Here is a 27,674-nt window from a genome sequence, read left to right as displayed (position 1 = left end):
TAGGCATCTTCAAATTCGTGCTCCAATTTAAAGAAAGCAAAATTGAAAATTATGAACCATACATTATGGGGCTTATTTATGCAAGAAAAAAATTTAAATCATACATTTAAAAAATAAACTTAAAGTTAGTAATTTTTATTTTTTTATGTTTTTTATTTATTTTTGAGAGACAGAGAGAGACAGCGTGAGCAGGGGAGAGTCAGAGAGAGAGACAGAGGGAGAGAGACAGAGTCTGAAGATAGGCTCCAGGCTCTGAGCTAGTGTCCACACAGAGCCTGACGTGAAGCTTGAACCCACAAACTGTGAGACCATGACCTGAGCTGAAGTCAGACTCTTAACTGACTGAGCCACCCAGGTGCCCCAAGTTAGTAATTTTTAAAAGTATAACTAAAGGTGATTTTGATTAAAAGTACATTTATGTGTTTTTAATAAAAATTAAAAGGTTAAGGGGCGCCTGGGTGGCTCAGTCAGTTGAGTGTCTGGCTTCGGCTCAGGTCACGATCTCACAGTTCATAGATTTGAGCCCTGCGTCGGGCTCTGTGCTGACAGCTGGCTCAGAGCCTGGAGCCTGTCTTCGAATTCTGTGTCTCCCTCTCTCTCCGACCCTCCCCTGCTCATGCTGTCTCTCTCTCCCAAAAATAAATAAAATATTAAGAGATAAAAAATAAAATAAAAAGGTTAAGATAGGTTTGGATATGTCGTTTTTTATGATTCCACTCTTTGAAGGACACTTTCCATCTCTCAGCCAACCACAGGCCCAATCTCACAGGGAAAGAGGCTTCTCCTGGACTTTGATTCTCTTGCTGGTTTTGTTCTTTACGTGCTCAGTAATCTAGGCAACTGAAGGAGTGAAGAGAGATTGGCAAGGCGGGATTCAAGTCCTGGGTCTCAGGACCTGGCCTGTAAAACGCCAAGTTGTCAAATCCCATCTTGATTGGAGGCCACTCACGAGCTTGCTGCAGGCTGCTGGGCACTGCAGAGCAGGCCGTCAGTACAGTGTTACATGTTGGGGAGCCTGCTTCCAAGCATGTGAACCTAGGAGCTTTTTAAGACCAAGAAGTTCCAGCCATTCAACTCTGACATCCTTTGCCACATATTTTGGGCTCCTTGCATAACTTCCTTGGTTGCAAAACTGTACTTGTAAAAAGAGAGGCCAAGTTTAAGTTAAGTTTAGGGAGCAGATGTATGGATGTACTCTATGTGTGTAACCCAGAGATGCTTCTGTTGTTCCAAGTCCTCATCTCCTCCAATAAAATCCTTTCTCAGTATTTGCCTGACATATCCATGCTCTTGTTTACAGACAGAAAGGGTCCTTTCCTGGCTGCAGGGAATTCGGCCCTCTAGACTACCAAGTGTTAAAATCTCAGGGTTAGAAGCTAGTCGTGCCACATTCAGTCTCTGCCTAATATATGAAAAATCACTCAGCTGTGTCCAAGGGTAGATGATACTTGGGTGCAAGGTAGTAAAGCCCAAGATCGATGGTCTGGGATTTACAACCTGATCACATTCCAAAGTGTCTTCAGTGGGGATCAGCCTGCAAAGGGATGGCATTAGCAGAAACAAGATTTCAAAGAGGAGTATTTGGGCGTTAAAGTCTATTGATGACAGAGTAGGAAAAACCAAGTTCATCATTAGAGAAATGGTAGAAGCAGTTGACTTGCTGAGTAGACAGAAGATAACACACCACAGTAAGATTCACAAAACCTCTCCCGCCAGGGCACAACTGGACTTCTTGATGCAGGATTTTGAAACATGGAGAAAGTTTCCTATCGATTTTCATAACAACAGGGAAATATTCTGAGCTGAATGGTCTTCTCCACCCTAAATTCAAAGCTTTAAGTCCTATTCCTTGTCAGAATGTGACTGTATTTGGAGACAGGACCTTTAAAGAAGTGATTAATCTAGGATGAGGCCATTCGGGTGGGTCCTAATCCACTCTGACCGGTGTCCTTGTAAGACGAGGAGGTCTGGACACACAGAGGACCCAGGTGTGCGTGTGCAGAGGAAAGGCCAGATGCAGAGACAGCAAGGGGGTGGCTTCCTCCAAGTCAAGGAGGAAGACCTCAAAAGAAACCAAGCCTGCTGACACCTTGACTTTGGAATCTTAGCCTCCAGAACTTTGAGAAAAGAAATCTCTAATGTTAAAGTCATGCAGTCTGTAGGTTTGCTATGGAAGCCATAGGAAACCAGTGCAGGGACAGATCCAATACTTAATGTCTTGGAAATGGGGGGGGTCAAGCTCCAAACATGGGCAGTTAGCTGATGAACTAAAAAACTGACCTTTCAATATAAAAATGGATCCTCTCACCCTTGTCCCCCACTTAATTATCAACCATTCCCTCCTTACTGAGGGTTGATAGAGGAGAACCTAGGGAGAAAAAAATCTCTGAAGGCAGCAGTAATGCCATGCCAAATCCTCATGCTATGTGCCACCATAGTTCTGAGTGTGGGCCTCAATATGATTTCTTTTTCTTCCAAGATTTTATTTTAATTCAAGTTAGCTAACATATAGTGTAGTATTGGTTTCAGGAGTAGAATTTAGTGATTCATCGCTTACATATAACACCCAGTGCTCATCCTAACAAGTGCCCTCCTTAATGCCCATCACCCATTTAGTCCATCCCCCCACCCAACACCCCTCCATTAATCCTGTTTGTTCTTTATAGTTAAGAAGCACCTGGGTGGCTCAGTAGGTTAGTGTCAGACTTAGACTCAGGTCATGATCTTGTCATGGTTCATGAGTTTGAGCCCCACATTGGACTCTGCTGACAGGTCAGAGCCTGGACCCTGCCTCAGATTCTGCATCTCTCTCTCTCTTACTCTCTCTCTCTCTCTCTCTCTCTCTCTGCCCCTACACCGTTCACACCCTGTCTTTCTCTCTCCCTCCAAAATAAATAAACATTAAAAAAATAAAAATAAAAAAGCACAAATTCTTAAAAACAAAAGTCTCTTATGGTTTGCTTCCCTCTCTGTTTTTATCTTATTTTATTTTTCCTTCTCCTATGTTCAGCTGTTTTGTTTTAAATTCCACATATGAGTGAAATCATATGGTATTTGTCTTCCTCTGACTTATTTTTCTTAGCATGACACACTCTAGTTCTGTTCATGTCATTGCAAATGGCATACATCTGACATACTATTAAGTGGAAGCATTCATAAGACAAAAATTTATGAAGGATATAGAAATTCAGACTCAACTAATGTTTATCAGTTGCCCATGTATCAGACAATATATGATAGTAATAATATTAACAAACACAGCACTGTTCCAATGCCTTACACATATTAACTCAGCCCTCACAACACTCCTCTGAGGTTGGTTTTATTGTTGTCCTCAATTTACAGATAAAGTCAAAAAGAGACAGGTCTTAAGAGACTTATAAAATGTGGTAATAATAGTACCTCCTTCATGGGGTTATTGCAAGTCTACATAAAGTATTCAGTGACTTAGTAACATTCAATAAATATAGATTATATTTTTATTGCCCTTCATCTTTATTCAGATGCCATTGAATTTGGGGGTTATAGGATACCTTAATGCCATTCATTTGTTCCACAACCATTTACTGAGTAAATTACTATACAATTGTGCTAAACCCAGGATGGTGACAAGCAAATACTATACATCAGACATCTTAGAAGAAAGGCAGAAAGGAGAAGCCAAGCTTTTAGCAGTGATTACTTCCAGGAAGTAAAACTAGAGAGAAATGACTCTCAGGTTTTGACTTTATACACATCTATATTCCGACAATTTCTTTAATATGCAAAAATTGATTTTGTAATTTAAAAACCAATCAAGGGGACAAGATTTTTTTTAAATACATGAGTGCTTGAGATTGTAATCAATCACTCAGCCTCAGTCAATGCACTGAGACATACCACAAGTGTACTCTGAAGGATGAAAAGTACAATCATTGGCTCCTATCCCTAAGGGTTTACTATCTGTTTAGGCAGATAAGATGCAAACAGGACAGAAGTTACCCCCAAAGACAAGGCAACTGGTAAACACCAGATGTAAACAAGTACAGCAGGAAATTCACCCTTAAATATAGAGATAAACAGTCTTTGAAAAATGCGGTGTTGGGTGGAAATGAACACAGCTTTAGTGGCAGCTGATGGATTACAAATAAAGGAACCCAATCAATACAAAAACAGGACCTTCGTGGGGAATCTACTCCCGATCACCTGAATGTGGCAATAAATTCAGTCCTGTCCAGGGTGAAATGAGCAGTTAGGGAAATGGGACCCTGACACTGGAATTTAATGTTCCACTAACTCAAAAGTGTGGAAATTCTGTCTAAAAAGTCCTGATTCTGGCTAAGAATTGAATTTTCAAGTGGGTCACAGTCATACTTCTGGGATGAGTCAAAGTACTAGAACCTTAGCTTTGAAGGTGCCACAACCAAAAACAATTGCATCCATTCCCCCGTAGCTGGATGTAGTGAATTTCTACCATGTCTTTAAATAAATAGTTTAAACTTACTGCCCCCACTGTCTCACCACCTACCCCTTCCCCTGAAATCTGCCCTTCATCCCAGCCCTCTGGATTATGATCAGTGGGTCCCTGGTCATCCTGGTGCCCCTGATGCCCAGCAGAGTGCCTGGCAGAGAGTTAGGAAATATTTGCTAAGATGAATCAGTGACTCAACTCAATGGCTTTTTCTCTAAGTTCTGTTCCCTTTGGCCTCGCTGGAGCATGACATTTATATTGCCTTGGCCTAGAAATTCTCTTTCCCATTGTATCCCGTGAACTTTTGATTCTCTTACCTACATTCCCCACCCCCACCCCACTCTCAACCGTAGGCTGTTCCTTCAGGGATATTTTTCCTGCCCTACTTGTCCCTTCTGCTCCCTACATGTGGCTCAGGCCAGCAAAGTTCAGGCCTCACTCTCTCCTCACTCCATACTTCATGATGGCCAGGAAATGATGATGATGATGGTGATGATATATGCTATAATAATAATAATGGTCTCGTGTGTATGAGAAACTTTACTCGTTACCTTATTTAATCCCACAAAGCACTCTGATGTAGATATTATTACTCTACAACATGGGTGAGAAAACTGGGGCTCAGAAGTGAAACGACCCATGCCCAGCCAGCAGCAGGCCTGGGATTTGAGCTGAGGTCTTACTGTATTGAAGGACAAAACAAACACACATGCAAATAGATGTTTAAATGAGAAAAAAGTAGAAATTAAAATTCGGAAAGAAATGGACTGGGCTGCTTCCCGGCTGCATCGTCGGCTCTGACCATCCCTCTTCACACGGCGCGCCTTTCTCTGGACACACCCTTGTCAGGGTCCCCCCACAACTTCACACTCACCTGGTCTAAAACTACTCATTATCTTTCAGAAATGACTTTTCCTCCTCTCCTTTATGTACAGCATCTCTTCACCCCTGTCCTTCCCTCTCCATTTCTTCAGTCACCACTCAAAGTCTGGCCCTTGTCACCTCTCCCCTGAAGACTGCTAGAGTCTCCTAACTGGCCTTTCCATCCCTCGCCGTCTTCCTTCTGGACTCTAACCTGCAGCTCACCATGAGGAGATTACGTTTCCTAAAAAGAGGCTTTGCATTGGTCACTCGCAGTTAGAAACCCAGTAGTGACTCTTCCAAAGATGGAGTCCAGACATTTCAGCCTGATTTTCAAAGCCCTGACCCCTGTGGTTCCACCTGGTGTCTTCATCCTCTACTTCACACCTGTAGGAATTCTCTGCTTCAGCAGAGCAGGTCTCTTCCGTTGTTTAAGTCAGACTGGTCTTAACTAGGGTGACCCTATAACTTATCACCCAAAATAGAATCCCTTTGAAAGTGAAAGGGAGGGCTACTGAGAACTGAGCCAACAGGCATAAACTGGGGTCATCCTGGATTAACACGGATTTATCGCACCCATATTCTTAATGTTCCCATCTACACATGGGTCACCCAAACCAGCTGCTGATGGAATGCCTCCAGAGTCCCTACCAGCCTTTGCTTCTCTAAATCTCCTGTCTAAATCTGATGCCGGGGTCTCCATCTTTGACAAGCCCCTCAGACTGATGTCCTCAGGTCAGGTTGCCTGTTTAGTTTTTCAATCCAGCATTCTTGTGGCAGTCTCTCCCGCCTTTACCAGCTCCTAGGAGCAAGGCCTGCCCCTCCCAATGACCACTGCTGTCCCCACACCATTACTGCCCTTGTCTTGGACACTTGTCCAATGGCTACCCTTACTGCATTGCCCAGATTCCCCCACCCTAGCCATCATAATGACCCCCTTCTCTGACCTTCTGTCATCTCTATTATCTCCATCATTTTCTATACACTCAGCATAACCCCATCAAAAGCACTTGACCTTCTGAAAATTTGTTCGGTCTCTTAACCAAGAAAACTGGCAACAAAGGTCCACCACTTAATCATCTCACTCAGTCTCCAACAGGTCAGGTGCTTGGTTGAGGAGGAGGATGACAGGACTATCCAGAGGATGACGCCTGGGGCACATAGAGCCTCTCCCAATTTTCCCTTTCTTCTGCCTTGATGCCCCCTCTGAGGAAAGGCAGACATTCTTGTGTGCTGACAGCAGCAGCTAGAGAGATGCCCATCTCTAATAAACACAGCCCACAACAGCTCCCCAGTGACTGTAGTATCTACTCTCATGCTTGTTGCTCTTCAGCAAATGTCAAACCCCAAAAGTTAGAGCAAAACCCTTAGGACACAATGGTTCTCTAACACACAGCAATGATTAGGCAATTATTTGGCAACACTCATAAAACTGGGTTCCTCACTACCCTCCAGTTTCCCAAGGGCCGGGGCAGGCCTCCTGCCTTAGCCATGGCCCTTACTGCCTGCCCCTCCCCCAATTCTACCCCCCATCACCCGCACAGTTCTGGGCCTTCTTTGCTCCTTCCCTCACCCAGCTAAGCAGACACCCTCGCCCTTCTTCCAGAAGCTATCCACTGGCCTTATTCCCAACGGCCTGATGTCCTTCTGATCCAACAGCACCCAAAGTTTCTACCCATTTAACAACCGGTGAGGGAAAAAAATATATAGGTTAAACAAAATAAATAGTTTGACTTTGTTTTGTTAAACATTAACAAAATGTTAAAAAAATTTTTTTGGTTTTTTATTTATTTTTTGAGAGACAGAGAGAGACAGCGTGAGCAGGGGAGGGTCAGAAAGAGAGGGACACAGAATCAGAAGCAGGCTCCAGGCTCTGAGCTGGCTGTCAGCACAGAGCCTGATGTGGGGCTCGAACCCACGAACCATGAGATCATTACCTGAGCCGAAGCCGGATGCTTAACTGACTGAGCCACCCAGGAGCCCCAAAATGTTTTGAATTAGATATTTGTATGGGGAAAAGTCCAGCAGATAATATAACAAATGATTAATGGTGATTTTTCTCCTCTGTTTAATCCACATTCTCAACAAAAGTATGTTACTTGCATAATAAAAATGAATGAAGCAAAAATAGTAAGAGTTGGTGTTTATATGTCGGCTTCTTTGTTGCCCATGTTAGTGGATGTGGTGCCTTGCCACCTATCGCTGTCACCACCAGCAGTTTAAGAAAAAAATAAACAGAACCTCTAAGGCTTAGGAGACCAGTTCCATTCGTGGGCCTCTGATGAGCGCAGTTTTCATTCCCATTAGTGTGTGAAAACAAGCAAGCAAACCCATTCTACCCTCACCGGCGAAGAACAGGCCACCCATGCTTTTGCTTTATTGTTTTTTCCTTCCACATCCTTAGCTAAGTACCAAAGTGTGCTGGAAAATGTCAATTCTATGTGCAAAATAATTATCATTCACCATGGGAAGCAAGACATAATGAGGCCCCCTGAAACAATGGGGTGTGAACAGAACAGAAAATGCAGGATTTGGAGTCAGAAAACGTAGATTCCAGCTTTGATGGGAGTCGAGCCCTTTCCCTTCCTTTGCCTCCAGATGTTTTGCTTCCTAAGTACTGAATTCAGTTCGTGGACCACCTACTGCTTGCCAGGCACTGTTTGCTGGAGGAGGGATGAAAGGGACCATGCAAGTTCCAGGTGCTTTGCAGACACACGGGGAAGGGGCGTGAGGGATGTATGGCCTGCTCTCCTGGTGCTGAGGAGAACCACCAGCCTTCACTGAAGAAGTCGGACCTTTCTTGCCTCCCACCAGGTCCCACAATGTGGTGTTGCCCAAGTGGGAAGCCACTCAACTGATAGCAAGTTGGTGCTTGAAATTCCAAGCATGGCCCCTAAAACTTCTTCCCTGGGGCCCGCATTTGGGGCAACTGCTCCTTTCTTCTGACGACGGGCTTTATACATGGTGGCTTGGGCCTGTCACCCAACTGCAGATCCATACTTAGGAGGTAGGCTGCCTACGTCTCTGGGGTGCCACTCAGCAAGCTCGCCCACCAGCAAGTGAATGTGCAACACCAGAGCTGTCCTGAAGTCAGACCATCCCAAACAGCCTCTGCACTTGCTGAACACCAGCCCGGTCCTTCACAAGGAATGTAGTCTATAAAGGGACAATCCTATTTGCATAGATTACCATAAATATGCCTTTTGCTGAGGGCCCAGAATGAGAAAATGCTAGCTCTAAATGAAGTTCAGAGTTCAGATTCTGACCAACAACTAGATCAGACAACTGAGCACTTTACTGAAACTCAACAGAGAAGAGTTGGGTCCATGGGGGACTCCTCTTTCCTCCTCACTGTGCTCACCTTGCCCTTCCTCACGAAGCAAGGCAGGAGAATACTCACCCACACATCTCTTCCCGTCCTCGGCCAGCGTGAAGCCGCTGTAGCACTGGCAGACAAAGGAGCCCAGCACGTTCACGCAGAGTTGCTCACAGCCGTGGTCCTCTGACGCACAGAGATCCTGGACTGGGGCAAAGTCACACCGTCAGAACACACCTCCGAGGGAGATGACCCTCTGCACATGGCCAGGCAACAGGCACTTGCTAAAATAACTTTTGGAATAACCTGCAACGTACTGAATAACTGTAATCCTACCATCTGGAGGCAACCACAATTAACATTTTGGTGGATTTCTTTCTTTTTTTTCATTTTTATTTTTAACGTTTATTTATTTTTGAGAGAGAGACACACACACAGAGTGTGAGCAGGGTATGGTCAGAGAAAGAGGGAGACACAGAATCAGAAGCAGACTCCAGGGTCTGAGCAAATGGTCAGCACAGAGCCTGACTCAGGGCTCAACCTCATGAACTGTGAGATCATGACCTGAGCTGAAGTCAGCCACTCAACTGACTGAGCCATCCAGGTGCCCCTTAGGTGTAAATAAAAACATATCATTCAAAGTTGGAATCATTCACTTCTATTAAATGCATTGAGGAATTTCAAATTAACATCAGATTCGTATTTTCCTCATGTGCTCTGCAACATTCGGATGGTTCCCGAGAACTGGAAGCTATCACGAACAGGCATCTGCACTGGTCTGCATCAAGTACCACTCCTGTTCTTCGAGAACTAAACCGCTTTGTAATCACAGTCTCGCCGGTTTACATGAGATCATCTGGCACCATCTTTGACATTTTGCAGATGGGGACGCACAGAGAGAGAGAGAGAGAGAGAGAGAGAGAGAGAGCACCTGTTACTCTGTCCAAAAAATGGCAGGTCCCAAGTCTACATCTGTCATTTTGGACACACTTCTCATTCCATTGGTCTACCAGAACGATCGTTGGAAATCCCCCCTGAGCTCTATTGACTTGTGCCAGCAACACTCAAGGAAAAAGCGAAGTCAAAGGAGGTTAGGTAGAAGTGACAAAGATTACTAGGGATAAATGGATGCATGATTATTAGGGGGTCTGTTTCCATCTAGTATTTATTATGTGTCCATGAAGTGCTGAGCCCTGGGGTTTCACACAAATGCAATGTAGGAATGCATTCACAGCAATGCATTTACTGCAATGAAACTAAAAGTATGTCAGAGCATGAAAAGGTTAATGGCATTTTCCATCCATCACTGACTCAGTCCCTCCTTTGCACAAACAGGCTGACATGATAGACATTATTTCTCAGCAAGGAGAAAGGCTTGATTTTGTAACTGGCTGTTTTAGTGACTTGACCATTAAAGTTGGAGAAAATCAAAAAGCATTGAAGAAACTGAATATATTAAAAAGAGTTTTCTCTGGTTAAAAGTTATCACTATGAAAGCTACAATAAAAACCCAATTAACAAGAAAGCCTGACTGATCCCTGAATGCATGGCCACACTTTAATGTAACCTCCTATGTCATCGAGTTTTATTGTTTATTAGGCTTTTAGATAAATATATCAAATTGATAAAAAGATAAAAGCTGATTTATTCATCACCTCTATTGAATTCATTAAATAGTTTTTTAAAATAAAATCTGCTTCTTAATATTAAAACAATGCTTATGCCTAAGATTCTACAAATAAGGACTCAGGCTTTCAAGTACCAAAAATAAGTACTTTCATTCTCAAATCAATAAAGTAGATGAAGGGGCGCCTGGGTGGCTCAGTCAGCTGAGCATCCAACTTCAGCTCAAGTCATGATCTCACAGTTCATGGGTTCAAGCTCCGCATTGGGCTGTGTGCTGACACCTCAAAGCCTGGAGCCTGCTTTGGATTCTGTGTTTCCCTCTCTCTCTCTGCTCCTCTCCTACTCAACTCTGTTTCTCAAAAATAAATAAACATAAAAAAATTTTTTTAAATAAAGTAGATAAAGAAAATTATAGATGAAAATTCTTCTATCTATTACCAATAATATATCTTACCTGAGATTTCCAATTGGGAACGCCAATTGGGAGTTCCATTGGATTCAGATAGAAGGAAAATACCAATAACCAGGAAAAAAACCTTCAGCTTATGTAAAAATCATAGTGAATCATTAAAAAATAATAAAACCTACAGTTAGTTATAAGCCTAAGCCAGAGACCTAAGAAAAATTTGAATCACAGGATACTCTTCATTTATCAATAAATGAAGCACCTACAATATCCCAAGCACTGAGGACACAGTGGTGAACCAAATACATGAGGAGTTCCTACAGTCACCCAGCTTGTATTCTAAGGGTTAGTAATGTGAAGCTCTAGGAAGAGCATTTCGGACTGCAAGAATAGCAAATGCAAATGCCCTGGGGTAGTGGAACACACTAGCACTATAATCAAGGGTGGATTGGAAAAGGCTAGCGAGAGAATGGAGAAAGGGAAAGGCACTCCAGGCTGAGGGTGAGTAAATGTGCAGAAATGAGGAAAGTAGGACAGGCGTGGTGGCTAAATTCCATGCTGAAAATTCCAAGGGAAGTAGCAGGAGGGAGGATCCGAAGGACAGTTGACACCAGATGGCAGAGGGCGGGAAGGTAGGCTGAGAAGTCCAATCCGATTAAGCAGGCGATGGGGGCTAGTCAAGGGAAAATCCATCCAGAGAGAGAGGGCGATTCCACCTGGGCTGTCCTTTAGCAGGAGGGATCCAGCAGCTTCTTCAGCTCTGGGAAACTTAGAGGACTTCGAGCTGTTAAATAAAAATCACTGCTTTGTTTGGGAACAGCAGGAGTCTTTTGTTATTGTGTTTTTGTTTTTGTTTTTTTAATTCCATGCTGAAATTTGCTTGCACACTGATGGAAGAATTAACCTCTTGATATGAAGACCTTCAATTGTTCTTGAGAGCCAGAGCTTTTCGCCTCCCCTGTGGGCTGTCAGCGCCCGCCTGCACTTTTCCCCTTCGAATGTATGTGGTACAATGTTAATTACACAGGCATTGAAGTAGCCATGTAATTACTGTCACCCCTGCTAGACTCTAAGCTCCCTAGTGGGGATGAGACAGTGCCTGCACAAAAGCTTTATGGTTGGAAAATATCACCCCAACACACTGGAACAACCTACCCCCCCAAATCCCAAGGCCATCTCTGCAGGTGGGGGGCACGAGCTTCTTTGCCTGGGTCTCCCTTCTCTTCTCTAGCTGCTGCTTTGCCTCCTTTGGTGTCTAGCAGGAACCCCGCCTAATAGTGGTTTCAAAAGAATAGTGGGAGTATAGGTGATTTTTATTCTCTTATAATGATCTGCTTTCAGATTTTCTAACAAGAGTTTATAACAAGAGCTTTTATAATCATGAAAAAAAAACCCAACGTGTTACAAAAGAACCCCTTTGAAAACAGCATTTTGAGAGCAATGAACCAGGCCCTTGCAGCAATCATCTTTTTTTTCTAAAAGACTTCTCCCCACAGGGTTGGCAGAGAGCCAATGGGTATGCCTTTTAGGACAGGGCTGGGATACCCACAGAACGGCCAGTGAATAACTGTAAGATCCAATCCACAGAAGCAGCAGCACCCAACCTTGGCTACCCATTAGAACCACCTGGGGACCTTTGGAAAACCCTGATGCCCAGGGTACCCCGTTCCTTAACCCAGACTCACTGGGGGTGGCATGCACCAGTAGGGTTTGTGAAAACTCCCCAAATAACTCCAGCATGCAACCAGGTTGAGCGTCATCACACTGGATAAAAAGTCCCTACAATCATCCGAGTAGATGGTGCCCAGAGCCAGGGGCCAGTGTCCCCCTTATTAACGGAGACTGCCAGGCTTCGTTTCCTCTTTTAAACAAATCTCAGAATTATTGCTGTCCTTGGTTTCCTCTCCAAGTGGCTGGCAGAATCGCACACACTACGTGAGGGTACAGAGCGTGGTAGGAACAGGAGGCTTATCGCTTGCATTCCCAAAGTCCGGCCCCACAAACAGCAAGCTTGCCAGTTGGCTTCGTGTGTGTTGCACTTTCATACTGTTTTTATAATGTCGGGGATTTATGGCCACTGGGGATCTGCACCGTCCCAAGGGAAATCACGGAGGGATTAACTTAATTAAACAAAGACAAAGGAATAAATACAGACGAGGTTCTGACAAAACAACATTGTTTTTCTGGCAATGGTCACTTCCATGTGAAACAAATACAGATATTTTTGGATGACTCCTTGTGCTTTTGAAAAACAGCACTTCTTTTTTTTCTCACAGCCTGATGGTTTCACTGAAGGGTAATAAAACCATGGGGGATGGGAGAAGCACCGAATTCAGAGTTTCCATGATCCTTCCAAGTCTCCTCTACCTGGCGACCGCCACTCATGGCTCATGACTTCGGTCATATGCCTCCTCCTCCAAGAAGACTTCTCCAGGCTGGCGGGCTTAAAGGCTCCTTCCTCTGGGATCCGCCCGAGTGCTTGTGCATTTCTCCAATGGTATTGGAAGGACCTGATCACGTCTGCCTGCCACTCTGGAATGTGAGCTGATCTGACTCACTGATTTCTCAGAGCCCTGCACACTGTCCTCGTGCGTGTGCTTGCTGCTCCGTAAGTGTTCATCTGCTGAAAGAAGAGTGACAGGGGCCCACACTCCATGCCTCTCAACAGGGATGCTCCCAGAGCCCTGAGACTACTCTCCTCCATCAGAAATGGGATTCTGGCAGGATGAGTACCATGGAAACAAAATTCTTCCCGAGCTTCTACCTCTCCCGTTCCTCAGAAAGAGGTGTTCCCATACCAGAAGGGGGCCTAGCGTACAGTGACATCTGGGAGCCAGCCCCCCCACCCCAGCTGCAGATCCAGTGTTCATAACAGCTAAGGAACTGGTGACCTTGTTATTTGCTGCAGCCCTGGTGCCTAGCACAGTGCCTGGCTCAGTAAATACCTATGAATGAGAGAATGAATCCGTGTCCATGCCACACAAGCATGGGGTTGTCAGGGATTTCTCCCTCATCCATCTTACCGTGGCTGAAAACTCTGAGAGGGACAGGATTAGCCTGGGAACTCCTCAGGATGCCTGTATAATACCATGCATTTCACATTGCAGGTGCATAGTGGACATCTGTTGATTTGACTTGACCACCACCAGCCTGGAGTACTCAGGCGGCTCTTATGTGACTGACCCCTGTTAAAGGTCAAGTTCCCCCTCACGATCTCCACAACCACAATTTAACACTTCCTTTACGATGATTACTGAATCCTACTTTCCCTACCGTCTGAGGGCAGGGCTCATTTTGCTCAGCCCTCCAGCTCATATATCTAGCATGGTGTCTGGCATATGGCCAATTTTTAAAAATATATTTGAGGGGCACCTGGGTGGCTCAGTTGGTTGAGCGTCATACTTCAGCTCAGGTCACGATCTCACTGTTCATGAGTTCAACCCTGCATCAGGCTCTGTGCTGACAGCTCAGAGCCTGAAGGCTGCTTCAGATTCCATGTCTCCCTCTCTGCCTCTCCTCTGTTCACACTCTGTCTCTCTCTCAAAAATAAACATTAACAAAATTAAAAATAAAATTTAAAATATCTGAATGATTATATTCATTCATCCATTTGTCAAACTGTTCAAAGTACTGGGAAAACAAGAGTGAATAAAAGAGGTAAAAAAAATCTATCAGTTGTTCTTTGTCCCCATGGAGCCAATATTCAAATGGGAAGCCAGTGCTGTGCAGGGGGCCAGCTCCCACAAACCCATATGACAGATAGCGCACACCCCTCCCCTACTCTGTATTCCGCAGGGCTGGGGGTGTGGCTTGAAATCAGCCACAGTGTCAGTATTTACACCACAGGAATCAGTGAACATTAGAAATCAGAGCTTTTCCCCCTGGAGATCTGGTTGTTAAACATTTGCCAGCACATCATTGATAGGGGCCAGACATAAAATAAACTGGTAAAACCATATGATAGATCTCATAAGTGCTGCCAAACAAAATGAGCAGGAAAAGGTCGGAGGGAGTGTGGGAGGAAGAGAACTTATGTTTTATACTGTGTGGTCAGAAGGTGGTCTCACGGAAGAGATTCTTTGACACAAGGATTTGAGGGAGGTAATGTGACAAAGTAAGGAGCAAGGGAATAGAACCTTGGAGAAGGTGATAAAGGGCAGTTATGTTTCTTTAGCCAGTGAGGGAGTGAGACAGACAGGATGGAAAGAATACGGTCTTTGGAGCCGGACCTGGCTTCGGCTAGGTGACTTGGGTGACTTAAACCTAAGTGACTTCTGTGAGATCCAACTTTCCTAGAAGTTAGATAATTAAGTGGGGAACACATCTTATTGCAGAGCTAAATGAACACAGACAGTAGGTACTCAACACATGCTAGTTTCCTTCTTCCTTGGACTGGGGTAAAGAAAGGTCTTGGAGGTACATACCCAGTCAAGTAGGGAGGAGAGAGGGGCCCCAACCAAATTTTGCCTCCATCACAATTGCAAAATAGAGTCACTTTATGGGTGCCTGTGAAAATTCCACACACAGACATAGATTCAGATTTCTTTAAATAATGTCAACGGATCTTTGAGTAAGTCGTGGTTTGTGAATTCTCTGCTGAAGTGATCTGATACAGCAAAGTTGACAAGTTTGAATTTTTATGACAAAAGACCTCACCAAACTCAAGCAAGGCCTTACCAGAAGGCAATCATTAGCACAGAGCTGACAGAATGTGCTTGCTTCTTTTAGTTCCCTGTGAATTATAGGGAGGGATGCGAACTTGAGCTGCTCAGTCTTCCCGGGTGAAATAAATCACTGAGGATTTGAGAACTATGAGCCCCAAAGTTGTGCTTAAATCCATCCCTAGGGTTTGCCCCGAGGCACACATGCACCCTAGATTTAAGTGCCTTCCTTCCTTTGCGCTCTTGAAACCCTGGCGCTGTGCTTTGGCTGGAGACCTTGGAAAACCTCCATCTGGTGACACTGGACTAGGAGCACGGGACAAAGACCATGGCTGCTGTGGCTGACATCATGCCGGGTGAAATCAAAGGGTTTTTTACTGGCTTTTCAGAGTTTTAGACCAGCCACGCTGCATGCTGTTCACACCAACGACAGTTTAATCTCTCCTGTAGAACTAAAGCAAAATGAACACCTTTAAAGACACGTTCCACTTTCTAAGCAGCGCCTACTCTTACTTAGCCTGACATGTAAAAATCAGAAATGATCTTTCGCAGCAAGAGAGAAGAGAAATGTATTATTAGGGCTGTTATTTTGCTCAAGTGGGAAACAGTGGGGTTCTGCCTGCACCAGTCTGAAGCCCTTCCAGAGTTAGGACTCCACAAACCAAAGCCTGCTGTTTGGGGGACATCCCCCTTCCTGCATGGTGCCCGAAAGCACTAATCTTATTTTGACAGCTGCAGTTCGGATTTTAAGACTTTCAACAGTAAATGTGAGTCATCAGCCTTGTGCTTCTCCGCTGGAAGAAACAAAACAAACCCAAAGTCACCGAGAAAAACAAACCTGTCCTTTTGGGCAAAGCAAACCCTAGCTGTGCCGCGAGTCCTTCTCTCCCCAAGAGCTGAATTGTGTTTCAGTCATTCGTCTATTCACTCACGAAATTCTCATTCTCTTTAAGGGATATCCCCCTAAATAAAGTCTTAAAACATAAGTAAATCTGACCGAATGAAGTTGATCAATATAAATAAACATTCACAAATAATGCCCTATCCTTGCAGAGCACTTTGCAATTTCCAAACGGCTGTCACATCATCACGTTCTTAGTAAATTAACTCCTTACTGAGTGGAGCCTCTCAGTGAGAGCTCTAGTTCAAAGTGCCTAGCTCAGTGGTTTTCAAACTCGAGCTTACATCAGAGTCTCTCAGAAGTATTGTTAAAATACACATCCCTTTTTTCTTTTAATTTATTTTTTTATCTTGAGAGAGTGAGAGAGAATCCCAAGCAGGCTCTGCACTGTCAGCAGGGAGCCCCATGCCGGGCTCGAACCCACAAGCCATGAGATCATGACCTGAGCCAAAATCAAGCATCGGATGCTTCATGGACTGAGCCACCCAGGCGCCCGCCCCCCACATTCCTAAGTCCCACCCCAGAGTCCCTGATTTGGTAGCACTAGGGTCAGGCCTGGGAATTTGCATTTCTGACCAGTTTCCCTCCAAAGCTGAGGCTGCTGTCTGGGGGGCCACGTTGAGAACCACATGTCTAGATTCTTATGAAAAGAGGAAAGCAGAAAAGAAGCTGTATGAGCTTCAAACTCGTTTCCCCTGACGTGTAGCTATTCTTTCACAATGGCTGGCTCTCTGCTCACACGCAGTCAGCTTAGTTCTCCCATGAGAACACTACTCACCCCAGATTCCTTTCTTTTCTTCTGCTTTGTCTTTTTTTTACCCCTGTTGCCTGGCCCAGCCAGAGAGCGAGCAGGCTGCAGGGAGCCCTCTCCGAGTTCCGGGGCCCAGCAGCCAGGGTGAAGAGGGGGCTCTGTGCCCAGCGGCCCTCCTCTTCTGCCCAGCGGGGTCCTAGCAGAGCCTGGGGCCAGGCCGTTTGTTCAGAAGCTGTGGGCTGGCAGTTTGGGGGCGCAGCCTGCTTGCTCTTCCACTCTGGCTCCTTGCTCTCCTTGTGGGCTGCCCCAAAGCTCAGACCCCCATCTGCCCTTTCCACGCTCCCTCTCTCCCTCCAAGATTTTATCCATCTCAGGGTCAATAGCTTTCCAGCCAGGGATTTTCCTTAAACTCTAATCCCTCCTCTCCAGCTGCATCCAACCACTTGTGTGGGCTCCTTCCCAGATTCACTGGTTTCCCCTCAAAGCCAGGTTTCCTCTCTGAAGTGATCTGTCATTCTAAATCGTGCCACCATGCCACACCCCTATCCCCTCCCTTATGTCATAAACTCTTCCCTGGTGTGGGAATTATTGCTGTGGTCTCCTAATTAATTCTGTGGGCATAAGGAAGCATGCGCTGAACTGACCAAGCTGATTAAAATTGTTAACTGATGGCATCATTCACCTTCTGCTCCACACGTGTGAAGCACAAGGGAAACCAAAATCTGAGTATTTCTTGGGTCTCAAACATAAAAGAGAAACATTCATTTTCTTCCCACCACTGCCTAAGAGTGTTTGGCCCCTAGAGGGAACCAGTAAGTATTGGATGAATAAATGAGTGAGTCAATGGATGAACGGGTAGATGGATGGATGGATGGATGGATGGTACTTCTCCATTCACTCGCTACCTAATAATTTGAGTCCCATGTATATATTACTGCTAGACTCAATTTACTACAAGGTAGTTTTACCCCTGACACCCTGTGCTCAGTCCCCCTACCCACCAAAGACCACTGCTGGGAATCGAATTGCTCCATAATTGGTTCCAGCTTACATTCCTTCCCTCATTCTCCACGAATGCCCCAAACCATTCCAGACAGGCAGTCTGGTCTAGTTAGAACCCTCCAAGACAACAAGCCGTGCATTTCTCTTCTGTGACTTGTTAGAAAACCCCCCTCCTCCACAACGCCTCCCCTGATTGATCCATGATTCTTTCTCCAACCTCTTATCTTGCAGGCTTGGTCTCAGCACCATTTACCTTCCCAAACCACTTTGTTCTGACTCTCTCTCTCTCTCTCTCTCTCTCTCCCACACACACACACACACACACACACACACACACACACACACTATATATATATATATATATATATATATATAAGCTTTATTAAATCATAAATGACATACAATAAACTGCATAAATCTAAAGTATGCAATTTGATCAATTTGACATGTCAACATATCATCACCATAATCAAGATAATGAGCATATCCATAACCTCCAACCTCCCAAAGCTTCCTCACATCCCTGGGTAATCCCTCCACCTGTTCCTCTCCCTGCTCCTTGCCCCAGGCAAGCACTAATCTGCTCTCTGTCACATAGATTAGTTTCTATTTTCTAAAATGTTCTATAAATGGAATCATTTATAAGGAGTTATGTACTCTTTTCTGTTTGGTTTATTTCATGCAACATGGTTATTTTGAAATTCATCTAGCTTGCTGCACGTGTCAATAGTTCATTCTGTTCATTGCCTAGTCGGATTACATTGTATGCATGTATCACAATTTTTTATCCATTCACCTACTGATGGATATTTGGGTTGTTTCCAGTTTGGGACTCTTCAAATAAAGCTGCTGTGAACATTTGTGTTGAAATCTTTGGACATAAACTTTCCTTTCTTTTCAATAAATACCTAAGAACTGAAGGGTTGGGTCATATTGTAGGTACATATTTTAGCTTTGTTGAAAACTAACTGTTTTCTGAAGTAGGTGAATCATTTTACATTCCTGTCAGGAACAGTGATGGTTCCTGTTGCCAACTTTGCCAACACATATTTTATGGTCAATATTTTAAAATTTATCCAATTTAGTGGAAGCATGGTGGTAAGTAATTGTGGTTTTAATTTACATTTCTCTTGTGACTGATAATGTTGAACATGTGTTCACAGGCTTCTTTGCCTCGATCTATCTTTTCTGGTTTAGTGTCTGTTCAAATCTTTTGCCCATTTTGACTGGGTTTTTATTTTCGTAATATTGAAAATATTTGTTTGTGTTTTATATCCTATTTTAAAACTCCCTGCCAAACCCAGGGTCATCAAAAAATTTTTTCCTACATTTTCATGTAGACAGTTAATTACTTCTACTCTTACATTTATATTTAAAACCAATTTTGAATTAATTTTTATGTATGGTGTGAGATAAGGGCCGAAGTCCATGTTTTCACACATGACAATTCAATTGTTATAGCACTATTTGCTGATGACATTATTCCTTCCTCATGAATTGCTTTGGCACTTTTATCAAATATCATTTCACCATATGTGTATGGGTCTGTTCCTGAACTATATTCTAGTCCATTGATGTCACCTATACAAACTGTTTTATTTGTTATTACTTTATTTTTTTAATTTTTTGATTTTTAATTTTTATTTTATTTTTGAGAGACAGAGCATGAGCAGGGGAGGAGCAGAAAGAGAGGGAAACACGGAATCTGAAGCAGTCTCCAGGCTCTGAGCTGTCAGTATAGGGCCTGACGTAGGGCTCAAACCCACAAACTGTGAGATCATAACCTGAGCCAAAGTTGGATGCTTAACCGACAGAGTCACCTAGGAGCTCCTGTTTGTTATTACTTTATAATTAGTCTTGAAATCAGGTAATTTAAGCCCCTCAACTTTATTTATTTTCAGAATTTTCACTGATCTCCTTGTTTGCAGATTCCCTATTGACCAATTCTACTTTCTACAATTTACTTGTAACCCGAATCAATATTTGCAGTATTTTCATGACCATTGATGGATGGGCACAGAATGGTAAAAATTTTAGTTACTTGATGCACATGTTCCCAATTAAGGTCAAAAAAGGCAATGCTGTCCCTTCTTGTTTTGCTCTCAAACTACAAACCAGCTTCCTTTTTGTGTTCCATTTAGTGCCATGCTTTTTGCCTTTTGTGCTTTTTGTTGGTGATTTCACTATTTAAAAGGGTGTAGGAGTAGTGCTGAAGTGCTGGCCAATGTTCCTAAATGCAAGAAAGCTGCAATGTGCCTTATGAAGAAAACACGTACGTTAGATGATCGTCATTAAGGCATGAATAATAGTGCTGTACTGTGAGTTCAATGTTAACCAATCAGTAATATATACTCCATAAGGTGTCTTCAAAAGAGGCACACAGGGGTGCCTGGGTGGCTCAGTGGGTTAAGCATCCAACTTCAGCTCAGGTCATGATCTTGGAGGTTCTTGCGGTTTGACCCCACATCAAGCTGACTGCTGTCACCACAGAGTCTGCTTTGGATCCTTTGTCCCTTCTCTCTCTGCCCTCCCCTACTTGTTCTCTCTCTCCCTCCCTCCCTCCCTCTCTCTCTCTCTCTTTCTCTCTCTCTCTTTCTCACACACACACTCACAAATAAAACATTTCCAAAAATAATATAATAAAATAAATAGAGGCACACATAAAACAAGGTTATATATTCACCGATAAAATGTTGTGACAAGACCTAACCCTGTATTTCTTCTAGGAACAATGATATAGTAATCATTAGTTCAATGCTCATGGGCACTTATAAAACATAATAATGAATATTAAGAATTAACTGTATTTGACTATGATAGTTCTTTTGTATTTTCATATATATATGTATGTATATATCTATACATATATAGATACATATATCTATACATACATATATATATTTTGGAATCAGATAATTTCTACCTTAAAAAGTCTCCTAGGATTTTGACAAGGATTGCTTTGAATCTATAGATCAATTTGGAAAGAATTGACATCTTAGCTATATTAAGCCTTCCATTCCATCATATAGAATGTCTCTCCATTTATTTAGGTCTTCCTTAATTTATTGCAGAAAACTTTTGTACTTTTTAGTATATAGATCATGCCTACTTTTGTCAATTTTATCTCTAATTTACATATTTCAATTTTTGATTTTTGTTGCCAGTATGTAAAAATACAGTCAAATAATTTTGTATATTGACTTTGAATCTTGCAATCTTGCTAAGTCCTTTTGTTATTTTTAGCAGCTTTTTGAAGATTCTACCAGCTTCCTACATAAGCAATCACATAGTCTGTGAATAAAGACAGTTTTACTTTTTCCTTTCCAATCTGTATGGCTTTCTAATTTCTTTTATTTCATTATTTTATCAGGTAGAACCTCCAGCACAATGCTGAGTAAAAGTGGTGAGAATGAACAGTCTTCTTGTTTCTTCTCTCAGGAGGAAAGGGTTTAGTCTTTCACTCTTGAGTATAATATATTTATCCTATGTTCTTTTCATCAATGCCCTTTATCAGATTGAGAAATTTCCCTTTTATTTGCTAGATTTTATCATGAGTGAGTATTGGGTATTTTCCAATACTTTTTCTGCATCTATTGAAATGATTATACATTTTTTCATTTTTAAATTTTTTCATTTTTCATTTTTAAAGATGGTGATTATATTGATTGCTTTTTGAATGTTAAAGCAAACTTGCCTTCTTGGGATAAACCTCATTTGGTCTTGATTACAGTATATAAATATGGATTCCATTTGCTCAGTCTTCAAGAATCTTTGCATCTGAATTCATGAAGGATCTTGGTTATAATTTTCTTTTCCCTTTTTAATAATATGATTTTTTTTCTGGATCATGCCCCGTGATTAAACTCTACAATAAAAGCTATTAAATCACTTGCGTAGCTTGGGAAAAATAACGCCAGGAACATATCTGAAGACTGAAAGCAATAAAATACACTTGGTATGGTTCTTCAGAGAGAGAGAGAGAGAGAGAGAGAAATGCTGGATAAGACAGTTTACATTTTTTCACCAAGTGAAAATTTCTAAATCTTGTGTTTTCAATATTTTTCCAGATAGATTAAATATTCAAGAAGGGAGGAAAATTCCTTATTTAAAAACATAAATAAAGAGAGACAAGATAAAGTTATTTCCTATCAGTGGGAACAGAATTCACGGGGAGGAAAATGTTAGGGGGAAACAGACACTTGAAGACAGGCATGCTTCGAGAGGGTTTTTACCTTCATTTTTTTAAATGAGGGAAGCGACATAAACTTCTCTTGAGCCTTTTGGGCCTGGCACTCTCCTGACACTTTTTCATATATCTCATATAGAGGTATTGGATGGGGAAGATATTTTGGAGGACAGAAGAATCCACAGTGTTCACTCCCAGTACCTTCCAAATTGCTCATATGGGCAGAACTTTAAAGATAATATTTATTTAATATGCTTGGTCTAGTCTTTGAATGGAAGAGCACATTTTGAGACACTGACCAAGTAGTGTCCAGAAGAGGCTTATTTGGACCGTGAAGAGACCCCAAACCTAGTTACTTAAGGATGCATTTATGCTTCCCCTGAAAAAGAGAAAATGAATGCGGGGGGGATCACACTTCAATAATCAAAGGATTTTCTCTTTATTTGGAAAAGGAAATACACTTTCTGGTATATAGCTGTCGCTGGTAGAAAAGGATCAAAGGTGGGAATCATGGAAAGTAGGCTTTTAGCTCAACCATCAGTCCACACTGTCTGGAGGTGGGATGGGGGTGCTTTGCAACAACTGGTATCCCAGGTGGGGGGTGAACATGCACCATCGTCCATGTGAGACACCAGGAGGGAACAGAATTCTTGGGTTATGCGGGGGAAGGAGCTCAAAGTCTGACAGCCAGGGCCCATTTCCACTGGAAGGATCTCTGAGTTAGCTGTGTCTGCCTCCTCTCTTCACACAGACAGGTGCGAATACAAAATGGTGGCTATGAGGGTGCATGCATTCGAAGGCAACTGCCTAGGAGGTCCTCTCAAATCATTCTGTATCATGACAGTGTCACAGCAATGGACTTGGGGGAATGACGATCCCTTGATTGTCAGTCCTGTTGAATTAGTTTTGAGTCTCCCTGGGGATCAGTGAACCTGTGAACCTAGATCTGGAGGAATTACTCTGGTTGCAGGATTGCCTTGCTGCCATCTGGGGGCCCTCAAGGATCATGGGACAGCATCAATGGTGGTTAAGGGCTAATAACATGGACTCCTACACAACAGGAATTGGATTCTGGTGGTCATAGTACTAGCCATGTCACCTTGAGTACACTGTCTAACCTTTTGGCGGGGTGGGGGGGTACCTTATTTTCCTTCTCTGTAAAATGAGCATGATACTTTAAGAGCTCATTGTCAGAATTAAATGAGATAACACCTATAAGACACCAGGAGAGCTCCTGGAACATGGCGGACGCTTAAGAAGTCAAGTGGCTGTAGTTGGACCTGACCTCGTGTGACCCACTGAGTTGGGGATGGGCTACAGTCGCTTTCGGTTGCAATGACCTTAGTTGTTTATTTGAATTACTCCCATGCAAGAAAGTGAGCAGGATCACTGCTGTTTTATTCACAGTTTTCTTTCCAGTAGTGTTTGCATGCTGCCTGGCACATCGTATAGGCTCAAAAATGGAAATAGCTGGGTCTCACTCCTCTCCAGGCCCACTGAGCCTCTCCCAGTCTGGGGCAGGTCCCTGAAAGCCATTCACAAAAGAAGTCGAGGTATGGCCCTGCCATCCCTTGCCACAACGTTTAACTGTCCACCAGACCCACAGCACAGGCTAATAGGGACTTACCGATGAGACAGGTGTTAGCGTCTCACCACCCTTCCCATTTTATGGGTGAGGAAGTGGAGTCAAGGAGTTTAAGTAACCGGCTCAGGGTGAGACAGGCACAGCCTGAATGCCAGGATTGAAATCGAAGTGTGTGCACTATACCACTGGTGAACAAAAGAGTTATTACCTTTGTTTGAGAGAGAGAGAGAGAGAGAGAGAGAGAGAGAGAAAGAACTGCTCTTTATGACGGCACCCACTCAGCTAAGTCTGGTGCTGACAAAGGGGGGGCGAACGGGTGACTGCAGGGCTGGGTCAGAGGAGACGGCAGAGCCCTGGCTCCAGCTCCTTCTCTTCTCCCTTAACTTGAAGCCCTTTCCTCCGGTCCCCCTGTTGCTGATGCCAGTGGATCTCAAAAGCCTGGCAGCAATCCATGTCAGTTCCCTGAAAATGTATTCTCCTGGGCCCCGCCCCAAACCTGTTGACTGAATCTCTGCAGGTGAGACCCGGGTGGCTTCCTGAGTGGCCCTTAGTTACTGGAGCTTGAGAATCTCTGTCCCGGGCTGTCTTGCTCCTCTACCTGGTCAGTCTGTCTGAAGCCCAGGAAGTGTCTGCTTCATGCTCGTTGCACCCACGCCCTCCTCTCCAAGCAGGGAGCCCAGGCCAGATCAACACTGGGGAGAGCCTGGGGGCCTCAGGGCTTGAGGTGGACAAGGCAGGGGTTGACCAAACCCGGTGTGGGGAAGGCCTGGCTCATGACACGAGGAGGAGGACTTTCTATTCTTTATTTGCTAGTCCCCATATTCCTCTGACTTGACTAAGCCTGCCCATGGAAAACGGACGTCAGCACATGTCCCCAATGCAGTGGGCCACTGAGGCTGAAGAGGAGGGGAGGAATTTCTTGTGCTCCTACGAAGGGAAGGGCAAGAAGGGAGTGAGCAACATGGTGAAAGGCTGAGCGTTCTTCAGAGAAACCCTGTGCAGAGGGGGAGCTCCGAAAGGGGCTGGGGGTGGGGGGGGGAGCCAGAGCTCCTGAAGAGGGTAGGGGGGTGCCTAAAAAAGATGTTTAGGTTGTTTGCTGAGCAGTGTGTGAGGTGACCTTGCGCCCCCGCCCCCATTTCCCCAGTGAATTCTATTAAACCCATGAGTGTTGGGTGTGAGTGATTTTTGTTGTGGAAACTGAAGAAGGGTCACAGGTTCAAGCACATCAGGAGGATTCAGGCTGCACTCAGGAATCTGGGATCCTGAGGTCTGGGAGGAGGCAAGGAATACGGAGCACGGGGAAGACTTGTGCTTCCACAGGCCATAGAACGGGAGGAGTCAAGCAGATGTTCCCTAGCCTTGGGGGGGAGGAGGCCTCTATCCAACTATTCCCAACCCCTAAAATGAAGTGGGAAGAAAACAGGAAAATGTGGTTTGGCTCTATATATGTGATACTAATCACAGCCATTTGTGCAAATGCTTTCCATTAATGCTTAATTGCTTACCATGTAGTGTAATAACAATTACGTGTTGCATGAACCACGTGTCATATTAGCTGAGTTTTATTTGCCTCCGTGTGGGCCTGTCCTCCTCACATCTTGAGTCAGCCTGGTCTGCTGGCCTGGTTGTCCACGGGCTAACATAGTGGCTTTCCTTACAACTTAAAAACTTATATATGTAGGCACAACACTTGGTGTCTAGGGAATTCTCTCCTCTGAGAGGCAGATTACCTCTTGCTGGCTGAAATGTCAGTATGTTGTCTAGTTTGGGGGGTTGGCCAACAAAAGAGAGAGAGAGAGAGAGAGAGAGAGAATCTGAGTTCTATTTGCACTTCTAATCTATTTGACTTTTTTTTTTTTTTTTTAATTCAGAAGACCTGGGGCGCCTGGGTGGCTCAGTCGGTTGAGCATCTGACCATGATCTCACAATTTGTGGGTTTGAGCCCCGCGTCGGCCTCTGTGCTGACAGCTAGCTCAGAGCCTGGAGCCTGCTTCTGATTCTATACTTCCCTCGCTCTCTGACCCTGCCCTGCTCGTGCCGTCTCTCCCTGTCTCTCAAAAACAACAACAACAACAACAACAACAACAACAACAACACACACACACACACAAAGTTTTAAATTCAGAAGACCTTTAAAGTGTCCCTCACCAAAGCTACTAGATCCCTGCACACCTCTAAAACAGAACTGGAATAATCTCGCCCAGCCAATGTTAATAACTCATCCTAAGTCAATGCTTCAGAGAAGAGGATAAAATACAGAAACAATTCCTCAGGGCACAGTTAATAGAGACAGTGGATGAAAAGACTCTCCAGTGGTTCTCTCTAAAGAACAGCCTGGAAGTCAAGGCTCATGAATCCACAAAGCTATTTCTAAGGAGGTGCCTTCAACAGTCTTCCAACTCTTCCTGATGGCCTACTATGTGCTATGCTGGCTCTGGTCCAAGCACTATGATGGCAGGGTGGGAGATAGAGGTCAACACAAAATACACAAGTTTTAGGGGCACCTGGGTGGCTCAGTTGGTTAAGCATCCAGCTTTGGCTCAGGTCATGATCTCACGAGCTTGCATTGGGCTCTGTGTTGACAGCTCAGAGCCTGTAGTCTGTTTTGGATTCTGTATCTCCCTCTCTCTGCCCCTCCCCTGTTAACTCACTCTGTCTCTCTCTCAAATAAATAAACATTTCAAAAAATTTTAAAAATACACAAGTTATAAAGCCCCCTTTCTTTCCTTAAGGAGATGATGATTGAGTTGGGCAAGGGTCGCAGATTACTGTAATAGGCCCTTGAGAGGGCAGAGGAGGACAGTGCAGATACGCTAGCAAAGCAATCTTACTTCTGCAAGTCGTCTGGTCCGAGTTGAGGATGTACCCTTGTCTGCATCTGCAGACGTACGAGCCGGGGGTATTGATGCAGAAGTGGGCACAGTTATGCTCCCGGATGCTGCACATGTGGACCACTGTAAGGAAAGACACAGCAAGTTAAGGCAATGATGACGCCTTCTCTGACTTCACCCGCCCACATGCATTCAGAACCTTCTGTGAGGGAGAAAGCGGGACCCAGAGGAAAACAAGCCACAGTCCATACCCTCCAGGAGATTCACAGCCTCTCACAGTTCTAGACAAATGCCATCAGGAATCTATAGATAAAGGGCCACAGAAGATTAAAGGGAAACGATGCTAGGCTGACATATGAAATTATTGATATCCATAGAAATAGGTCAAAATGATCTATAAAAAAGAGAAATTTCATGGTTCAATTAATAATACTCAGTTGGGGGGGGCACGCCTGGTTGCTCAGTTGGCTGGGCGTCTGACTTTGGCTCAGGTCATGATCTCATGTTCGTGGGTTCGAGCCCTGCATCAGGCCCTGTGCTGAAGCTCAGAGCCTGGATTCGCTTCGGATTCTCTGTCTCCCTCTCTCTCTCTGTCCCTCCCCCTCTCATGCTCTGTCTCTTTCTGTCTCAAAAATAAATAAAACATTAAAAAAATAATACTCAATTGGTGAATCAAAGTTTGCTGATACCTGAGGGGGCTTTGGCTAATGTGTAGATTTTCAGTAGGCAGCAATGGGGTTGTAGGAAGATATTAGTTAAATGAGGATATGGTAAGAGTCAACAGTTTTGGGAGCCATAAATCCCAACAGCAATCTTTTAATATGCAAAAGTGTTATACAGAATATTCTGGAAGAAAAAAATGCATTCCTAATTCCATGTTTCCTTAATCTTTCTGTCAATTTAATATATTACTGAATGTAGTATCTAAAGTATCTCAGCTTTCAGTAACATCAATTCTTGCATAAGCCTGTCTGGAGCTCATAAAAATTTTCATAGTGTTTTTTTTCATCTTAGTTTATTATTTTATTCAATATAATTCAACTTGAACATATTTAAAATTAACAAACATCATTATAAACAGATTAGAAGTTACACAAG

General features: G+C 43.8%; 1 protein-coding gene across 1 annotated transcript in view; it reads right to left on the bottom strand.

The window, feature by feature from the left end:
- Positions 1 to 27,674, bottom strand: part of MATN2 (matrilin 2) — a 119,319-nt gene that overhangs the window by 51,702 nt on the left and 39,943 nt on the right. The window contains exons 3-4 of the mRNA XM_029923881.1: positions 26,577 to 26,699; positions 8,712 to 8,834 (exon numbers count right to left, since the gene is read on the bottom strand). Coding sequence (XP_029779741.1) covers positions 8,712 to 8,834; positions 26,577 to 26,699 — 246 coding nt within the window. The remainder of the gene's footprint in view (positions 1 to 8,711; positions 8,835 to 26,576; positions 26,700 to 27,674) is intronic.

This window comes from Suricata suricatta, chromosome 15 (assembly GCF_006229205.1).
Source record: "Suricata suricatta isolate VVHF042 chromosome 15, meerkat_22Aug2017_6uvM2_HiC, whole genome shotgun sequence".
Classification (NCBI taxonomy): domain Eukaryota; kingdom Metazoa; phylum Chordata; class Mammalia; order Carnivora; family Herpestidae; genus Suricata; species Suricata suricatta.
Note: the sequence above shows the minus strand (reverse complement) of the source record. Positions and strands in the feature narration are given on the sequence as shown.